At 41.2% G+C, this 15,766-nt stretch overlaps 1 protein-coding gene across 5 annotated transcripts in view; it reads left to right on the forward strand.

The window, feature by feature from the left end:
* LOC135481101 (far upstream element-binding protein 1-like) overlaps positions 1-11,898 on the forward strand; it is a 29,516-nt gene extending 17,618 nt beyond the window's left edge. For all 5 annotated transcript variants that reach the window (XM_064761037.1, XM_064761034.1, XM_064761036.1 and 2 more), the window contains exons 15-20: positions 147-316; positions 897-985; positions 1,355-1,464; positions 1,983-2,177; positions 7,133-7,320; positions 8,628-11,898. In XM_064761037.1, the coding sequence (XP_064617107.1) occupies positions 147-316; positions 897-985; positions 1,355-1,464; positions 1,983-2,177; positions 7,133-7,278 (710 nt within the window). In that variant the 3' untranslated portion in view covers positions 7,279-7,320; positions 8,628-11,898. The remainder of the gene's footprint in view (positions 1-146; positions 317-896; positions 986-1,354; positions 1,465-1,982; positions 2,178-7,132; positions 7,321-8,627) is intronic.
* The last annotated feature ends 3,868 nt before the right edge of the window (positions 11,899-15,766 follow it).

A 15,766-nucleotide genomic window follows, 5' to 3' on the forward strand; every position in this document is an offset into this window, starting at 1 on the left:
AATCCTGAACTAAGCTATGAACTAAACATAGTGCAGGACTCGGCTGTGTATGGCTGCACCATTAACATAGAATTAGATATGTGAATAAAAAATTAGGCAGTTAAGACAGAAAATCTTGGCATTAATTCTGTTATGTTGCTTTTTAGGTGGAGAAACGATCAAAGAAATCAACCGATTATCTGGAGGCCATGTTGAACTTCAGCGGGCCCCTCCCCCCAATCCAAATCAAAAAATATTCACTGTGCGTGGATCACCACAACAAATCCAGCATGCAATTCAGCTCATCTGCGAGAAGGCGGGACTTTCACCCAATGATGTAAGTGTACAGCTTTTCATTGCGCAATAGGCCTCTTCTGAATTACCGATCTTGTAATGTGAGTTTAGTTTTTTACCGATCTTGTAATGTGAGATTAGTTTTTGAGGAGTGAACCAACGTGGCAACTCGCCTAGGTCTGTGTAGTACGTAGGTTGTCATGACATCATGCCATTGACCCAGCCGTGCGTAGAAAGGTCTGTCAGTAACCTGCAGATGGTTGTGTGTTTCCCCTAGACTCGGCCCGGTTTGCACCCACCATAATGCTGGCCGCCTTCGTATCAGCAAAATATTTTTGAGTTTGCCGTAAAACTCCAATAAATAAATAAATGAGCCATTGAGATTTGCAGATCTTAAATGAAGCGTGTGTTTTTCACCTAAAATAAAATATACATATTGGTTCGCCAAAGCATTGTACATGTTGTGACAATACAGTACGTGTATATTAAGGCATTTTAAATTTTCTTCCAGTTGGCTTATAAAATTGTAAAATTTATCTTTGGCTGGACAAAATTAAAATCTGTCGTTCATGTCCTGTGGTTTGATACATGATTCTGACCAGAGTGTTTCTTCCTTGTTTCAGCCTGCAGGTCCTGGAGGACCACCAGGAGGGCCCGGGGGACCAGGGCCACAGGGCCCAGGCGGTGGTGGTTACGATCAGTACGGGCAACCGTAAGTTTGTTTTAATGGTGCTCTGAACTAACAAAATGAAGGTTTCACCAGCAAAATGCAAATGCGCTGTTCACTTTGGAATCTAAAATTGTCTTGTACATTGCAAATAGTAATTCTTTTGCCTGTAATTGTTTATGGCCCATTTTTGGTGAATGTTTACAAATAATACCCACAGTAAAAGTCCGAATAGAAGTCCCCAGTTAAGTATTTTTGGCTAAATTGTGAAAAATGCATCACAGGATAAAAAAAAAAAAAACACTGCAAACTCGTTTGTCTGAATAGTAAAGACTAATGTACTCGGCCTCTTGAGCAGAATTTATGCTGACCTAATTTCACACTACCTCCCTATGTTATCTCCCCTCCCTGCAGACAACAGCCACCATCTCCCCAAAGCTACGGCGGTCAGGGAGGCTGGCAGCAGAATCAGTACCAGCCCTATCAGCAGTATCAGGGACAGCAGGGTGGACCGAGTGACCCAAGTAAGTGCACTGTTCAAACCAGTATAAGAATCGACGTTACTGCTCAGAGGAAAAGGCTCATCGAGTAGAGCAAAAGGAAAACACTATGGATTCAGTATTTAAAATCCCCCAATAAAAATTCAACTGGCATTGTAAGCAGTGGGACTGATGAATCTTTAGGCTGTTTTGGTCAGTTTACGAAGTGGACATTAGTCTGTGTTTGTGAGAGTGCTAAATATATTCAAAAGTTTTGGGTGGAGTTTTTCTTAACTAGAGATAATCTTGTGTTTGAAAGCTAAACTTGTAAATTCGAGGCTTTCTTTGACAAAACCCTTACCTAAATATACAAACATATTTGCAAAGCCTACATTATACAGCATCATTTTCCAATCTTGATCTGCCTCCCCCTCGTCAGGTAAACAAGTGGCTGAGAACGCTGCTTTCTTTGACAAAACCCTTACCTAAATATACAAACATATTTGCAAAGCCTACATTTTACAGCATCATTTTCCAATCTTGATCTGCCTCCCCCTCGTCAGGTAAACAAGTGGCTGAGAACGCTGCAGCCTGGGCAGCCTACTACTCGCAGTACTACAACCAGTACGGTCAGCAGTATGGGCAGTACGGCCAGAACCAGCAGCAACAAGCTCCCCAGCAACCACAACAACAGCCACAGCAGGCCCAGCAAGCTCCCCAGCAACAGCAGCAGCAGCAACATTCATACCCCAGTCCAGGTACATCACTCGTAAAAGAGCTACTTTTGTGTCAAGACTTTGAGTCCTAATAGTAAGCTTAAATGTTAAGGATCAAGATTGGCTTTTTAAATTTTTTGAAAATTGTTAACTTTTTAAGTTGTTAAATTCTAGTAAAGCTGCCGCTGCTGGTTTCTTCGGAGAATACGGAAACAAAAGTTTCAAATTTTGCCTCTGTAAGGCATCTCTGAAGCAGCACTAGATAAAAGAGCGGTGGAAATCCGTCCTGCCACAAGGAGGCACACTACATGCAGTCCATATCTTCATATGACTGAAAAATCGCTAAGTACAATGTTAAACCCCAAGCACTCACTCACTCACTCACTCTAATTTTGCTTTGTGACATCATGCAAGAACATTTGATGTCACCCATCGCTGATGTATAGCTACAAACAGTGTCATACTTTCATTATCTGCCTCACTACACGTCATGTGTATTATCACATTACATCAGGAAATTTCTACGGAGACAGCTAAGGATTTTGATCACTTATCACTTGTGGTGGTTAGTGTTTTTTTTCATCGTAAATTTTTTGTAACAGTGATGCTAGCAATATTCCGTAGGGTATCCTTCAGATTTTAATATTACTGGCTGGTTTCTCTTTTGACTGAAATATCACTTGAAGTAACACCTGTGGTTGTGCTCTAGACAACAGGGTGTTGATATTTGACATTGGAATAACGGACACATTTAAGATATTATTTAAGAGGCGGTCAATATTTACCTTTTAGGGCCTCAAATCCGTTTTAATACTCAAGCCCAACCCCATATGTAAAGTGCTGCATTAGTAAACTGTGATTCATCTGTGATAAATTCACCAGTATGGTATATACCTTAGGCTTCTGAAAGATCTGTATCGCATGTGGAAAATGACTTGTTAGTGAAGTGACTTGTTAGTGAAGTGACTTGCCTTGAGCACTCCAGCTGTGACCCTGGCTGTTAGCATGCACGTGAGATGTTGACTCTCATTGTCAATAATGACCTACTGCTTGAGCACGGACGTAATACATCCCAGTGGGAAACAGTCTGGAGTTACGGCCCATGACCAAGATGGCCATAGCACCATCTGGTACAGGCCTCGGACCCCCATTAATTTTCCATAAGCGACAATGTTAACGTCTAGCGCTGTAGCTCAGTCCCAAACATTCCATGGCCAATAAGCTTTGGTGCATACCTGGCCCAGCCTGTGAGAAAGAAGCCATAAAAATCTTGACATAGGTTGCCCGTCAAAATCTGGACCTTTCCATGCCGGCAGCTGGGAGGCGTGCCTAGCTATGCCAAGGGGACGTCACTCGCAGCCTCATCACTACCATTTAGAGAAATATACATTTTTAAGAAGACTTTTCTACTCAGAGCAGCTTTAAATATCAAAGTTACAAGCCAAAAGTGTCAAAGCATACATCAAAATATAGGCAATTTATCTGACAATTAAATGTCAAAATATAAGACATTTTCTTCAGCAACTATGTGAAAAAAAATTGACTGACAGTGTGGTAGGGGGTATCAAAGCGGATTGTCACAATTTCGGAACAATCATTTGTGACCAAAATCAAAGCAAGAATAATGCCTCAAGGTGATGAAGACCTACTCACAGGCACTTTTTCAGTGGACAGGACTTAAGAAAAGACTAGTATCCCAGTTCCCCACTGAATAGCATGATGAAACCCTTTAAAAGACCACCCAGCCAGGCACCCCCCCCCCTCCCCCCTCCTCCCCCATGACTGCTGATTGGCTGACCAGCTCACCATGCAAAAACCTCCCTGCACCATTGCTGTTGTCTCACAGCAGGTTATTTCTCTGCACAGTCACATCAAAGGGTGTCACATTGGCATCTACAACATATAAACAGAGAGGAAAAATATGAATTTAACATTTCCAATCAGGCACCCACCAAGTACACCTATATTGGTCAGTCTGATAGTTAACAAGGCAAACAATCTACCCCAAAACACCATGAAGGGAGACAGAAAGAGGAAACAGTCTAGATTTCAAGCTGGAAAGGCCCAGGATCACTCAAATAACCTGTCAGCAGTTACAGACATGCTGAATCCTCTGCCTGGGTGTTCCTTGATGGACACAAACTTCCAGCCCAATCAGGAGGCTGTAAGAACACACCAGCCTGACACAAAGAGAATACAGCGGCCAAGACGGTGCAAGGTAGATTCCACGGCTGGATCAGACAGAGATACACATGAGCGGGAATGGGCTGCTGAAGGAATGCGACTCACAGATATACAGAAAATGGTGTGTATATGGAACAAAGTTATGCTTGAGCACAGTGAGACCATGGACCACTGTCCACTGCCCAGGTTAGAGATAGCTGCAGAGAAAAAGTGGGGTTTAGCCTGGGCGTTCAGTTTTAAGTGCTGTGACTGTGACTATGTATCTGGCTTCCACAAATTCTACAAAGAGGTAGAATGCAACAGACCTGGCCAAAAAGGTGGTGAACCGAGCTCTTCAAGTAGGCCTCCAGGACACACCAATGGGGAACACCCGAGCCAAACTCCTATTTGCAGCGATGGCCTGCCACTCGTAGGAACATGCATCGCACTGCAAACCATGTCGCATCTGCAATCGCAAAGCTGAACAGAGAGGATATGGCAAATAAGGTGGAAGAGGTAAAGGCATACAAAAGGCAAAGAGGAGAGGATGACAGCACAATAGAACTGGCCACAGACACTCGCTACAACAGCATTACAATAACCAGTCCCAAGAAACCGGGCCAGAATGCTTCACAAGCCATTTCCCTGGCAGTGGAGACATCAACAGACAAGCAATACATTGTCTCCGCAGCACTGAAGAATAAATTGTGTTGGACTGGGTCCTGGCTGAGAGGAAAAGGCTTCCAAGTAAAGTGCCCTGGAGGACACGAGGAGTGCACAGCGAACACAAACCCACATGCCCCCTAGTCCGAGTATAATATGGGGAACGAGATTGGCGAGGGATTGGCGAGGCAAGGTGTTTTAGCCAAGCACGTAGCCATGGACGGCAACTCCAGGTCAGCCAAGGGAGTGGAGGACGGCATCCGACTGGTCGAGCCTCTGTGGGAGGTCGAACGGTTAGCAGACCCCACGCACCTTGGTAGATCCCAGTTCAAGAAATGTAACCAGGCTAAGTTCAGCGATGCAATGTTCGAAGGACAGGGCTGAATGAGGGAAGCCAGGAAGAAAGCACGGAAGGTGTTAAGTCAGGATGTTAAGGCCAGGTGTAGCTTGATATTTTCTCAACTTATGTCTGAGCACATTGGTGACATAAGGAAAATAAAAACTTACCTACCCAGGGTTGTGGATGCAACGGTCAGGTGTTACGGTGGGGACTGTTCCAAATGCTGCAGGAACAGTGTGGTATGCTTAGGAGGGGAAACCTGCAGCTGGTGGGAGAGATCCCTGTTTTTATCCACCAGTAAACTCTGTCCTTTCAACATGGATGACAACGACAGGAAACTATTGACCGAAGTACTGCACATGGTGTTGAGCGAGACAGCCGTCACCAGTCTCCGGATGAACACCAGCACTCAAAAGTGCAAAGCTGTCAACAGATCACTCAGCGTCTCCTTGCCCAAGAATGTAAACTACAGCAGAAATAAGGAGGGAAGGGCAGCGTCCACAATCCATAGACTTAACAATGGCCAGGACAAGTCCACGGCTGCCAAACTCCAAGCCGTCGGCGCCAGTATTTCACCTAGGAGCGAGAAAACAGTACAACAGATTGAAAGGGTGAACCAGTACCACAAGGTTTATAAGAAGCGACAGACGGTTAGGGGAAGATCACTCCGCAATACAGCCAGAAAACTCTGAGAGCACATTGAGTACCGGCTTTCAAATCCAGAAGAGAAAAGTGACTATGCCAAGGGACAACTGGACAACACTGTATATAATTTGTCACTGCTGTTGTCACTTATGAAAGAAATTAAAAAATGATAACAGAAATTGAGCAAAATCTGAAACACATCTGTTATTTATTATTTTTAATGAGGGGAAACCAACCTGCTCAGTCTTAAATGCAGCGTGCACCTTGCATACTGCCCATGGCCGAGACAGCGCCCTACGTTGCAGCTGCGCTGCCCGTTATTGTTAACACAATGTGGTTCCAAGCTTATGTGGTCCACATTTACACAGCGTGTGTTGTGGCAAACATGTGAACAATCAAGCTTGGGATCTAAATGTGACAGCCCCTGTCTGGCCATATAAACAAGTCTTCTGATGTGTTTCTTCTTCCATCGATGTGTGACGGGGTCTTTGTAGGAGGCAAGGCCATACTTTTGAAATCTAAGCGCATAGTGACATTTTTCACATTTTGGTGACTTCGTCAGTACAGGCCTCGGACCCCCATTAATTTTCCATAAGCGACAGTGTTAACGTCTAGCGCTGTAGCTCAGTCCCAAACATTCCGTGGCCAATAAGCTTTGGTGCATACCTGGCCCAGCCTGTGAGAAAGAAGCCATAAAAATCTTGACATAGGTTGACCGTCAAAATCTGGACCTTTCCATGCCGGCAGCTGGGAGGTGTGCCTAGCAACGCCAAGGGGACGTCACTTGCAGCCTCATCACTACCTCACACCTTGTGTCCTCTCACCCAGAATTTCAAACTTTCATCAATAAAGCTCATACCTCCTCAAAGTGTAGACAGTTTCCAGCATTACCAAGCATGCACCTGTGCACCAAAAATGGACGCCTGAGAGCAAAAAAAGACTTTATACCCTAAAATTCACAGAACTACAATTGTCCCTACTGAAAAACGGAAGTTGTAATAGGGGTCTGTGTCCGGATGATGTCTAAGGGAGGATAACTCTGTGATTACTGTGTAAGAACAATGAGTTACCTACCATTAGGCAAATCCAGATGGCGCTTTGCCTGTGTTCTTCATGGTTCATAACTGAGCAGCGTTTCCCAAAATCTGTGTACTGTGATTACTAAAATAGTGTCTCTCTGTTTCAGCTATCAACCCGCAGACTGGACAGCCTGACTATTCTGCTGCCTGGGTCGAGTATTATCGTCAGCAGGGCATGCACATGCAGGCCAGCATGATTCTGCAGCAGGCCAATCAGGGCGGGGCTCAGCAGGGGCAGCTTCCACAGCAGTGAGGCCCCCCGTTAGGGAAGTTGTAGACAGTTAGGCTAGCTGAGGTAAATATAACAAGTCTTGTTGCGGGGTGGTTCCAGTGTTTTTTATTTGTAGGTTGTCAGGAGCAAGATGTGGAGGATGCCAGCCCAGGAATATTTAGATGCCGTCATTAATATAGCTTGTCAGACTGGCTGTTTTGTGTAAAGAGAAAAAATTTTGAATACAGGTTGGAGATATTGGCAACAGTTCTTAACCATGGGCTGTCATTTTCATAAAGAAAAATTTCATTATCCAAATTGACTACTGAATCAGTGTTTAAGAATGGGAATAAGTAATTTAAGAACATCAACCTTGGAGGGAGTTGATGAAGGCCTTTTGGATGGAAAGTTAAGCAAAAAGAAAACCTGGCAAGCTATGTTGGGGGGGGGGGCACTGTTGTGCCGTGGTTTAAATTCTAACGGATGTCCATTTTGCATTAGGCAAATGAGCTCCATTCAAGCAGCAGGTAAGTATGAAAGTTAAGTGTAATCCCCATGAGACACTGTAAATTGGATTAAACATGTCCATAGCCACTTTGTTATGCCACTTGTTGAGCATTTTATCTTCAATACTTTCATTCCTGCACCAGGTCAGATAGTGGTGAGTGCAATGACCCTTGACCTACTTTTTCAGGCCCAGCTATTCTCATCAAGCTGTTTGCTGGCCATGAATGTATACAATCTGCTTTTGGAGGATGCTATTTTCATGAGCTGTCTGGGTAACAACTGCTTTGAAAGGGTTTTGTTTATAGTTGGCCTGGTGTAGACATCTTTCATGATTTCAAGTTCTTGTTTATCATCAACCAAATAAGTCTAGAATTGTTCATGGTGCACATATTCTCTGCGCTTAAACGTGTTAAGTCTGTTACAGGGGTTATCTGGACTTTATGTAAAATTGGCATACGGAAAACTTTTGTACATCAGTCCAAACTTCATTGAGAACTATCTGTTGTAATGGGAGTTGAAAAACTAAAATTTGTCTCAAAGTGTATTCTCTTCGTACCGCTCTGTCCGTATGTGGAAAGGTCTTTCAGCAACCTGCAGATGTTGCGGGTTTCAGAGCCCGACTTCCTCCTGCCTCAATGCTGGCCGTCCTGAAAGTGAAATATTCTTGAGTGCGGAATAAAACACCAGTCAAATAAATAAGCAAATCTTTTCGTCCTTAAACATCGTGCAATGAAATTGATTGCACTGCAGTGACTTTGGGGACACCCATATCAATTGAGATAGTTCTCTTGCCTTTGTGTGTTTTTGCTTTTTTCCCCCCACACACAGGAGTTCTCTGCCCCTGGTGATGCCAGCCATTGTCTGTTTTTGTCTTTTCCATGTAGGTTTGTCCACGAAGACTGGATAAGAGCCCCACCTCAGATTGAATGTTTGATTTACTCTGTATTCTTCACTTAGTACTTACTCCTTTTGACTTGTTGCTTGCCAAGTGGGTTTCTATAAATATATACGACACGGCCACTGAAGTTTTGTCGACTCCGTTTACAGCGCCTGCAGAAAAAGGTTTGAAGGTTCGAATTGGATTTTTTTTTTTTTTACGGATCGTTTCCCATATTTGTTTTCATGTCGTTCATATTTTTTTCTTGTTTTTACCTACATATATCCCCCAAAATGTTACTCGCGTATATTGTATTTGGTGCATTGAGAGTATAACCAGTTTTGTGTTGCTTTTTTGTACATAGCTTACTTTAGGTGGGAGAATTTCTTCTGCAGAGACTCCAAATGTGGACCTTTCTAGAGCAATTACGGACCTCTGCACAAAAGCTCATATGACTGATGACAATTTTTTCAAACATGTAATATTAATAGAGATATGATGAAAAACTACTGCATTGATATTTAATAATGGTTTAGACAACTGGTTTAATTATTTTTGTTGCCTTTTTTTTTTTGTGGAATAAATGACAGTTACATAAGTTAAATTAATAAATGCCTCACTGTATAGAGTAGCAGTGACTACAGTATTAACATTTTTGCATCTTTTCTCATTTTGACATTCCGTACTCCCAACCCAGTTGCCATGTTTGTATGAAAATTGATACCTTGTATTGCATTTCTCATAATATAACATAGATATGTATTATAACATACAAGGGATAAACAGCTGATAGCCTCATTTTTGAAATGATAAAACGCTTGAAATGAAATTGTTTTATTTGTTTCCTTTTTGAAAATTGTAATTAAGTTGTGTATTTAGGTCTGAGAAAAACTTGTATTATTCGGTTTACTGTGTACAGTGTGAGTATACTATTAACATGTCTTTTACAGTAATGTGACGTATACAGTCGAGTCAAATTGTTTCAAATGCCACATCGTAAGCTACACATACATGCCTGTTTCTATTAAAATTGTCACATCGTAAAGTTGCCTTTGTATTGACCATCTTCTACTTACCGATGAGAAAGAAACTGCTCTTCACATTTACTGTATCAATAATATTAATTACATATGTTTGTGTCGTTTGTATGTTTTGACCGCATCACTTGTGGCCAGCAATAGCTAAGGTGAGGTGGACCGTTTATATTTCACTACAACACTTGCAGTAGATCGTCTTGATATATTTGACTTTGTATGCAGAACATGTTACGATATTCTAGCGAATGTTTGTTTTTTTTTTGTTTTTTTTTTTTGACAGTTTCAACCATTGCTTGTAGAGTCAATCAGTATTTTTTTTTTGACAATAATTAATATTCTACTGGAGCTATGTTAATGGCCACGCGGACTGCTCCACTTTATGTTGTGGTATATGTGTATATATACATATATATATATCTTATCGGTGACCGTGACCACTGTAGTCAGATGTGTGGATGCGTGTAGGGGTTTGTCGTGCTGTGACATATTGACCTATAACAGGTAAGCGCACGTGAGTTCGTGTCTCTTCACCAGTTTAAACTTGTCGAATATGGTAGCCTCGTACAATAACTGTAGGTTTTTATTTTTTGCAAAAGATTTAACATGCTTCTTTTCTTTGTCGTATTCATAGATATTGACCCTAGTACATTCTGGGTACAACTGCTTGAAACGTGAGGAAACACTCAACTGTTTTATTGCTATTAAAGAACCCTGTTGATATCTTTGTTCTACCATGTTTTCTTGTTGTCATTTTGAATAACCAGTCTATTGCAGACACCGGTGTGCACTCGTTCAGGCGGCTGTTCTTTTCGCCTCCCTCTGTCGGTTGCGTGCGGCTGTTCCATTTGTTGGAGGTCCCCCCTTAGGCAGGTGGTAGGAATGGCAGTATCAATAGTTGAAAAGCCGTAACTCTGAATTGCTCTTATGGAAATACATGCTCACACTGATTGTTTCAGTTTCATCAACGGTTACACTTTTTATTGACATGCCCATTTTTAATTTGCATTGATCATATCGTCATGAAAATTATGCCTTGATATGTCCACTTTATAACATAGTCGTTTGTCTCAAAGATTAACCTTGAACATAGTCATGATGAAATTTTGCTTTTGCATATTTTTTGCCATGGTTTTGTTGCCAAATTTGAAATCCTGATGTGCATTGTATTTCAGAACTTGCAGTCAAATGCGGGTTGAATTATTGGGTAAGGGGAAAATGGTGTCTTTAAATGAGTAGTATTTTTTTATTGAATCTTCCTGGTAAATGTATTGAACACGCCTGCATTCGCTAAATATGGTCCATGTTGTTTTTTTCTTTGCCATAATATGCATGCTAAAGCCCTAACCAGGTGTTTTTGATTGCAATTCTTATGCCATATCATGCAAGAAAAGAAACTCGCCACTTAAATATGTGATGCTGCTTATATACATCCATTCGTCATTGCGTTTAGATGACCATTTTCAACTTGCCATTGCTTTCTATTGAATATTGATGACCATTGCACATGCCCAACATAGCCACTTGTATGTGCCGGTTTCTCCTTGTCGGGGCAAAGTTTCATGCCGCGAGGGTGCAGTATGGGGATTCTAACAGTTAATTTTTTTTTTGTGATGTCCTCAAAATGAAAGTGACATACACTTGAACTGATATATGAATTGAACTAAACTTTGGACATTGTACAATTTCATATATACATACTATAGCTGCAAGCTGTTTAAAATGTGACTCTCCGTGTGTGCCCATGGACTTTTTTGTCAACTGTTTTGTATACCGAGTGTTTTCTGCACCCTTGATGCCCCGGGCAGCTGACTCGGAACTGTGGAATTGCGCCAAAGACTTGCCCCCCAGGGACATTATGTGTGGTACCTGCAGTCTACAGTGCATAATCTGTGGTTTGGCAGGAAAACATGGACTTTATAAAAAAGCAAACAGAACTGACATTTCTTCAGGGTTCGGGGACGGGTGATTTATTTGTTTATATTGCCAATATGATGCCCAGTGGTATAGACTATTGATACCCTCACAAATTTTACCCCATGAATTGATGTGTATGTTTGAATATGGCCTAACCCGTTGACTGCCAATTGATATGAAAACTGAACTTTCACTTATGGTATTTTAAAAATCCAACACATAGTTTTGTTTTAAATTTTTTCTTATTTCCTTTTTTGCGTCCTGTATTTTGAGAGGTATATTGTATAAAGAGACTTGGCTAAACCTTGCACATTTCTCCCCTTGTTTTTCTGTCTGGCGTTCACTCCTGGATTGAAAATTGTCTTTAATATGAAAGTAACATTCCTAGTTCAAGCGCAGTGAGTTACCTCCCTTTAGATTTCCATATGCCGCGGCTGCGCTGAGCGATATAGCATCCGCAGAAAACGCTGCCGAAGTTCTACAAGGGTCTTGGAAACCAATTTTAAAACAAATCCTCAGTTATGGCCCATGACCAAGATAGGCAAAGTGCCATCTTTTGGGGAAGATAACTGATATGGCCTGCTGCTCGGTGAAGTGCATCCAGTTATCCTCCCGTAGACATCCAGGTGGCGCTATGCCTATCTTGGCAAAAGGCCACAACTCAGAATTCTTTCTAGTTAAACACCTGAAGGTGGAACAAAGACTGGATTAGAATTGTGTAAAATGGGAAACTGAATTGAAAAAGTTACATGAAAGGCCAGTTATTCAAAAGTGAGCTATCGAAGTTCATTTTCTGATACAAATGATAGGAACTGTCAAGATTAAAGCTAACGTCCTGCTATCATCTACCCCTAAATCTTCAACACATAAGACCAGTGAATATAACTGAAGATGCAATTTGAAAACAAACTACACAATTTTGAAGACTGAATATTTTCAAGTAGTTATATGTATACACGGGAACTTGACGCAAATGACTTCATCCAAAAAATATATATTCCTCTCATATCCTATATAAAACGTAACTTTTCCTAAAAGCAAGTAAAGTAATATTCAACTTTCAACAAAATAAATATGTCCCAAAAATGAAAAGAATTGGGGCAGGCTGTAATATGCGAAAATTTATTGAATTGGGATGCATTTAAATGCAGCTTTAAACCGCTGGGCTAATGCTAGGTACAAATCCACCTGTCCAAGCTGGCCAATTTCCACAATCCCTGTTCATATTGTTGGTGTGCATGGAACATCTAATCCAATCTCGGCTGTTGTAAGTGTGGCCCTATATTTAAGTGGATTCAAGAAAGTCGTAAGGTTTTTGTACCTGGTGTAGTGCTGCGGACACCTGTAAGTTTAAGGAGAATGTGATCTTCCTAGCTTGCATGCTGTTCAACATGCAGATCTATTTGATTTGAATTTTACGCAGTACTCCAGGATATTTCACTTTAACTATATAGGTGGGAGGAAACTGCGCCCACAGAAAAACCATGGCTGTACGTGAGAAGGTCTTCCATCAAACTGGGGAGCCAGCATGGGCTGGACTCCCAGCGACCGCATTGATGTGGGGCTCCAGGGATAAACATAAAGGATACTATCGACGGGCCATCTTGGTGTACGTTCTTGTACGAGTACACTGGCTGTTGGTCGAGAAATACTGACCTACTTGTGTGTTCTAAAACACGACCGCCATTTGCCTCGTAGTTTAACAGGGTCACGTGAATACTTGAATCGTCAAATTTCTGGACATATTGATTTAATTTAAGATATTGCATAAAATTAAAAATTCCGCTGCAAAGATAATGCAAAGAAAACCGTTAGAAAAAAAAAAGTACTTAAGTTCGCATTTGGATGCGTTCCCAAACCTGTATTCACCCATTTTAAATACATGGCGGCTGAAAACATGACGGTAGGTCAGGGCGTGGAGGCATTTTACGCGTGGGAAGATGCTATGACGCGGATTTAAGCAGCTCGAGATAAGTGGAATGGTGTACTGGGTCGGCTACTCGTGTCCCACCATTGAGACAAACTTGCTTGTCTCCGACTGAAGGTTGAGTAGCCATGAATATAGCGTGTCCAAATAATTTTCAACCAACATTCGGTGTACTTGGACTTAGTGATTCATCTATCTTACGTTTTCTTTTGACTGCATCAGTGGCCTAATGGTTAGAGCGTCTGCTGTAACCGCTTCCAAGGCCTAATGGTTAGAGCGTCTGCTGTAACCGCTTCCAAGGCCTAATGGTTAGAGCGTCTGCTGTAACCGCTTCAAAGGCCTAATGGTTAGAGCGTCAGCTGTAACCGCTTCCAAGGCCTAATGGTTGGAGCGTCTGCTGTAACCGCTTCCAAGGCCTAATGGTTAGAGCTTCTGCTGTAACCGCTTCCAAGGCCTAATGGTTAGAGCTTCCGCCGCCAGACAAACTCGTAAAAGTGGCTTTGAGTCGGCTGAAAATGGAACATGGAAATTTAAACTCTTCCCAACATGGGGATACCAGTAATACGAAGTCGTCGGTCAAGAAAATTTTAAAGAAACGCATATATGCCTCCACAAACTTTATTCTGTTGAATTTAAGTGTAATATTACATTGTAATCAGATCACCTCTAAATAGGACTTTTTGTTACAAAATACAGAATTCTTGGGGGTAGGGGGAATAGTGTGAAAAGAAACGATATCAAATTTCATATCCTGTCTTAAAAACCTTTGCCCTTTCTTGGAAAAGCTCATTAGCACATTCTATAGACCCACCTCTGATACATTAAATTTTGGAATGGTAGGCCTTTTTATTTGATTGGGGTTTTATTCCATACCCCCAGATATTTAAGTGGCCAGGTTTGTGGTGTAGGGGAAACGGGGGGTCCACCCTACACATAGGTTGAGGCTATTAGAGTTGAGTGGTTTATGAAGACCAGGAAAAGCCGATGGAGTTATACCACAGTATATAAACATAGGTATTTATGTGACACTCCTACAAGATCCAAAGCAACAACTAAACTGGCATGTGCTGGATTTGAACAGCAGCATTATCTGTTGTCTTTTAGCACGAATGTTTTAGATAATTTAGTCACCACAGGCTCTACCAGTTGGACAGTGCTCTTTTGCAAGAAAACAGTATGAATTATCGCTTTAAATTTACTTTAAACTGTGGCAACCAAATTTCAGATGGACAATCATACTAGTTCCACATGTACAATTTGTCAAAAACCAGATGATGAACCAGTTTGATGATACAGAACAGCTAAATGCAACATTTAAAAGTGCACAGAACACAACACAGCACATGTAATATGTACGTCAGAATTATTTGATTGGTGTTTTGCGCTGTGCTCCAGAGCATATGACTGACAGATAAATCATAGATGTACTACAACAATGTGACTATAGTAAGTCACCGAAAGCTGCAGTAAGTTGGTGAAAAAAACCACTGGTAAAGGATTTTCTTTTCACCTAATGATACCTTTTCACCAACTAATCTATAACAAACCTCAGTAAATGCTTGAAAAATTACTGGAAATTTCATGTGAATAACAGTAAATTACATAATTTTTCACCAACTGATTTGTAATAAGCCTTCATAAGTTTGTGAAAAATTACTGGAACTTGTATGTGAATAACAGTATATCACAACTTTTCACCAACTAATCTGTAATAAGCTGTAGTAAGTTTGTGAAAAATTGCTGGAACTCGTATGTGAATAACAGTATATCACAACTTTTCACCAACTAATCTGTAATAAGCTGTAGTAAGTTTGTGAAAAATTGCTGGAACTCGTATGTGAATAACAGTATATCACAACTTTTCACCAACTAATCTGTAATAAGCTGTAGTAAGTTTGTGAAAAATTGCTGGAACTCGTATGTGAATAACAGTATATCACAACTTTTCACCAACTAATCTGTAATAAGCTGTAGTAAGTTTGTGAAAAATTGCTGGAACTCGTATGTGAATAACAGTATATCACAACTTTTCACCAACTAATCTGTAATAAGCTGTAGTAAGTTTGTGAAAAATTGCTGGAACTCGTATGTGAATAACAGTAGGCCCCTATATCAACTTTTCACCAACTAATCTGTAATAAGCTGTAATAAGTTTGTGAAAAATTGCTGGAACTCGTATGTGAATAACAGTATATCACAACTTTTCACCAACTAATCTGTAATAAGCTGTAGTAAGTTTGTGAAAAATTGCTGGAACTCGTATGTGAA

Source organism: Liolophura sinensis, chromosome 13 (genome assembly GCF_032854445.1).
Source record: "Liolophura sinensis isolate JHLJ2023 chromosome 13, CUHK_Ljap_v2, whole genome shotgun sequence".
Classification (NCBI taxonomy): domain Eukaryota; kingdom Metazoa; phylum Mollusca; class Polyplacophora; order Chitonida; family Chitonidae; genus Liolophura; species Liolophura sinensis.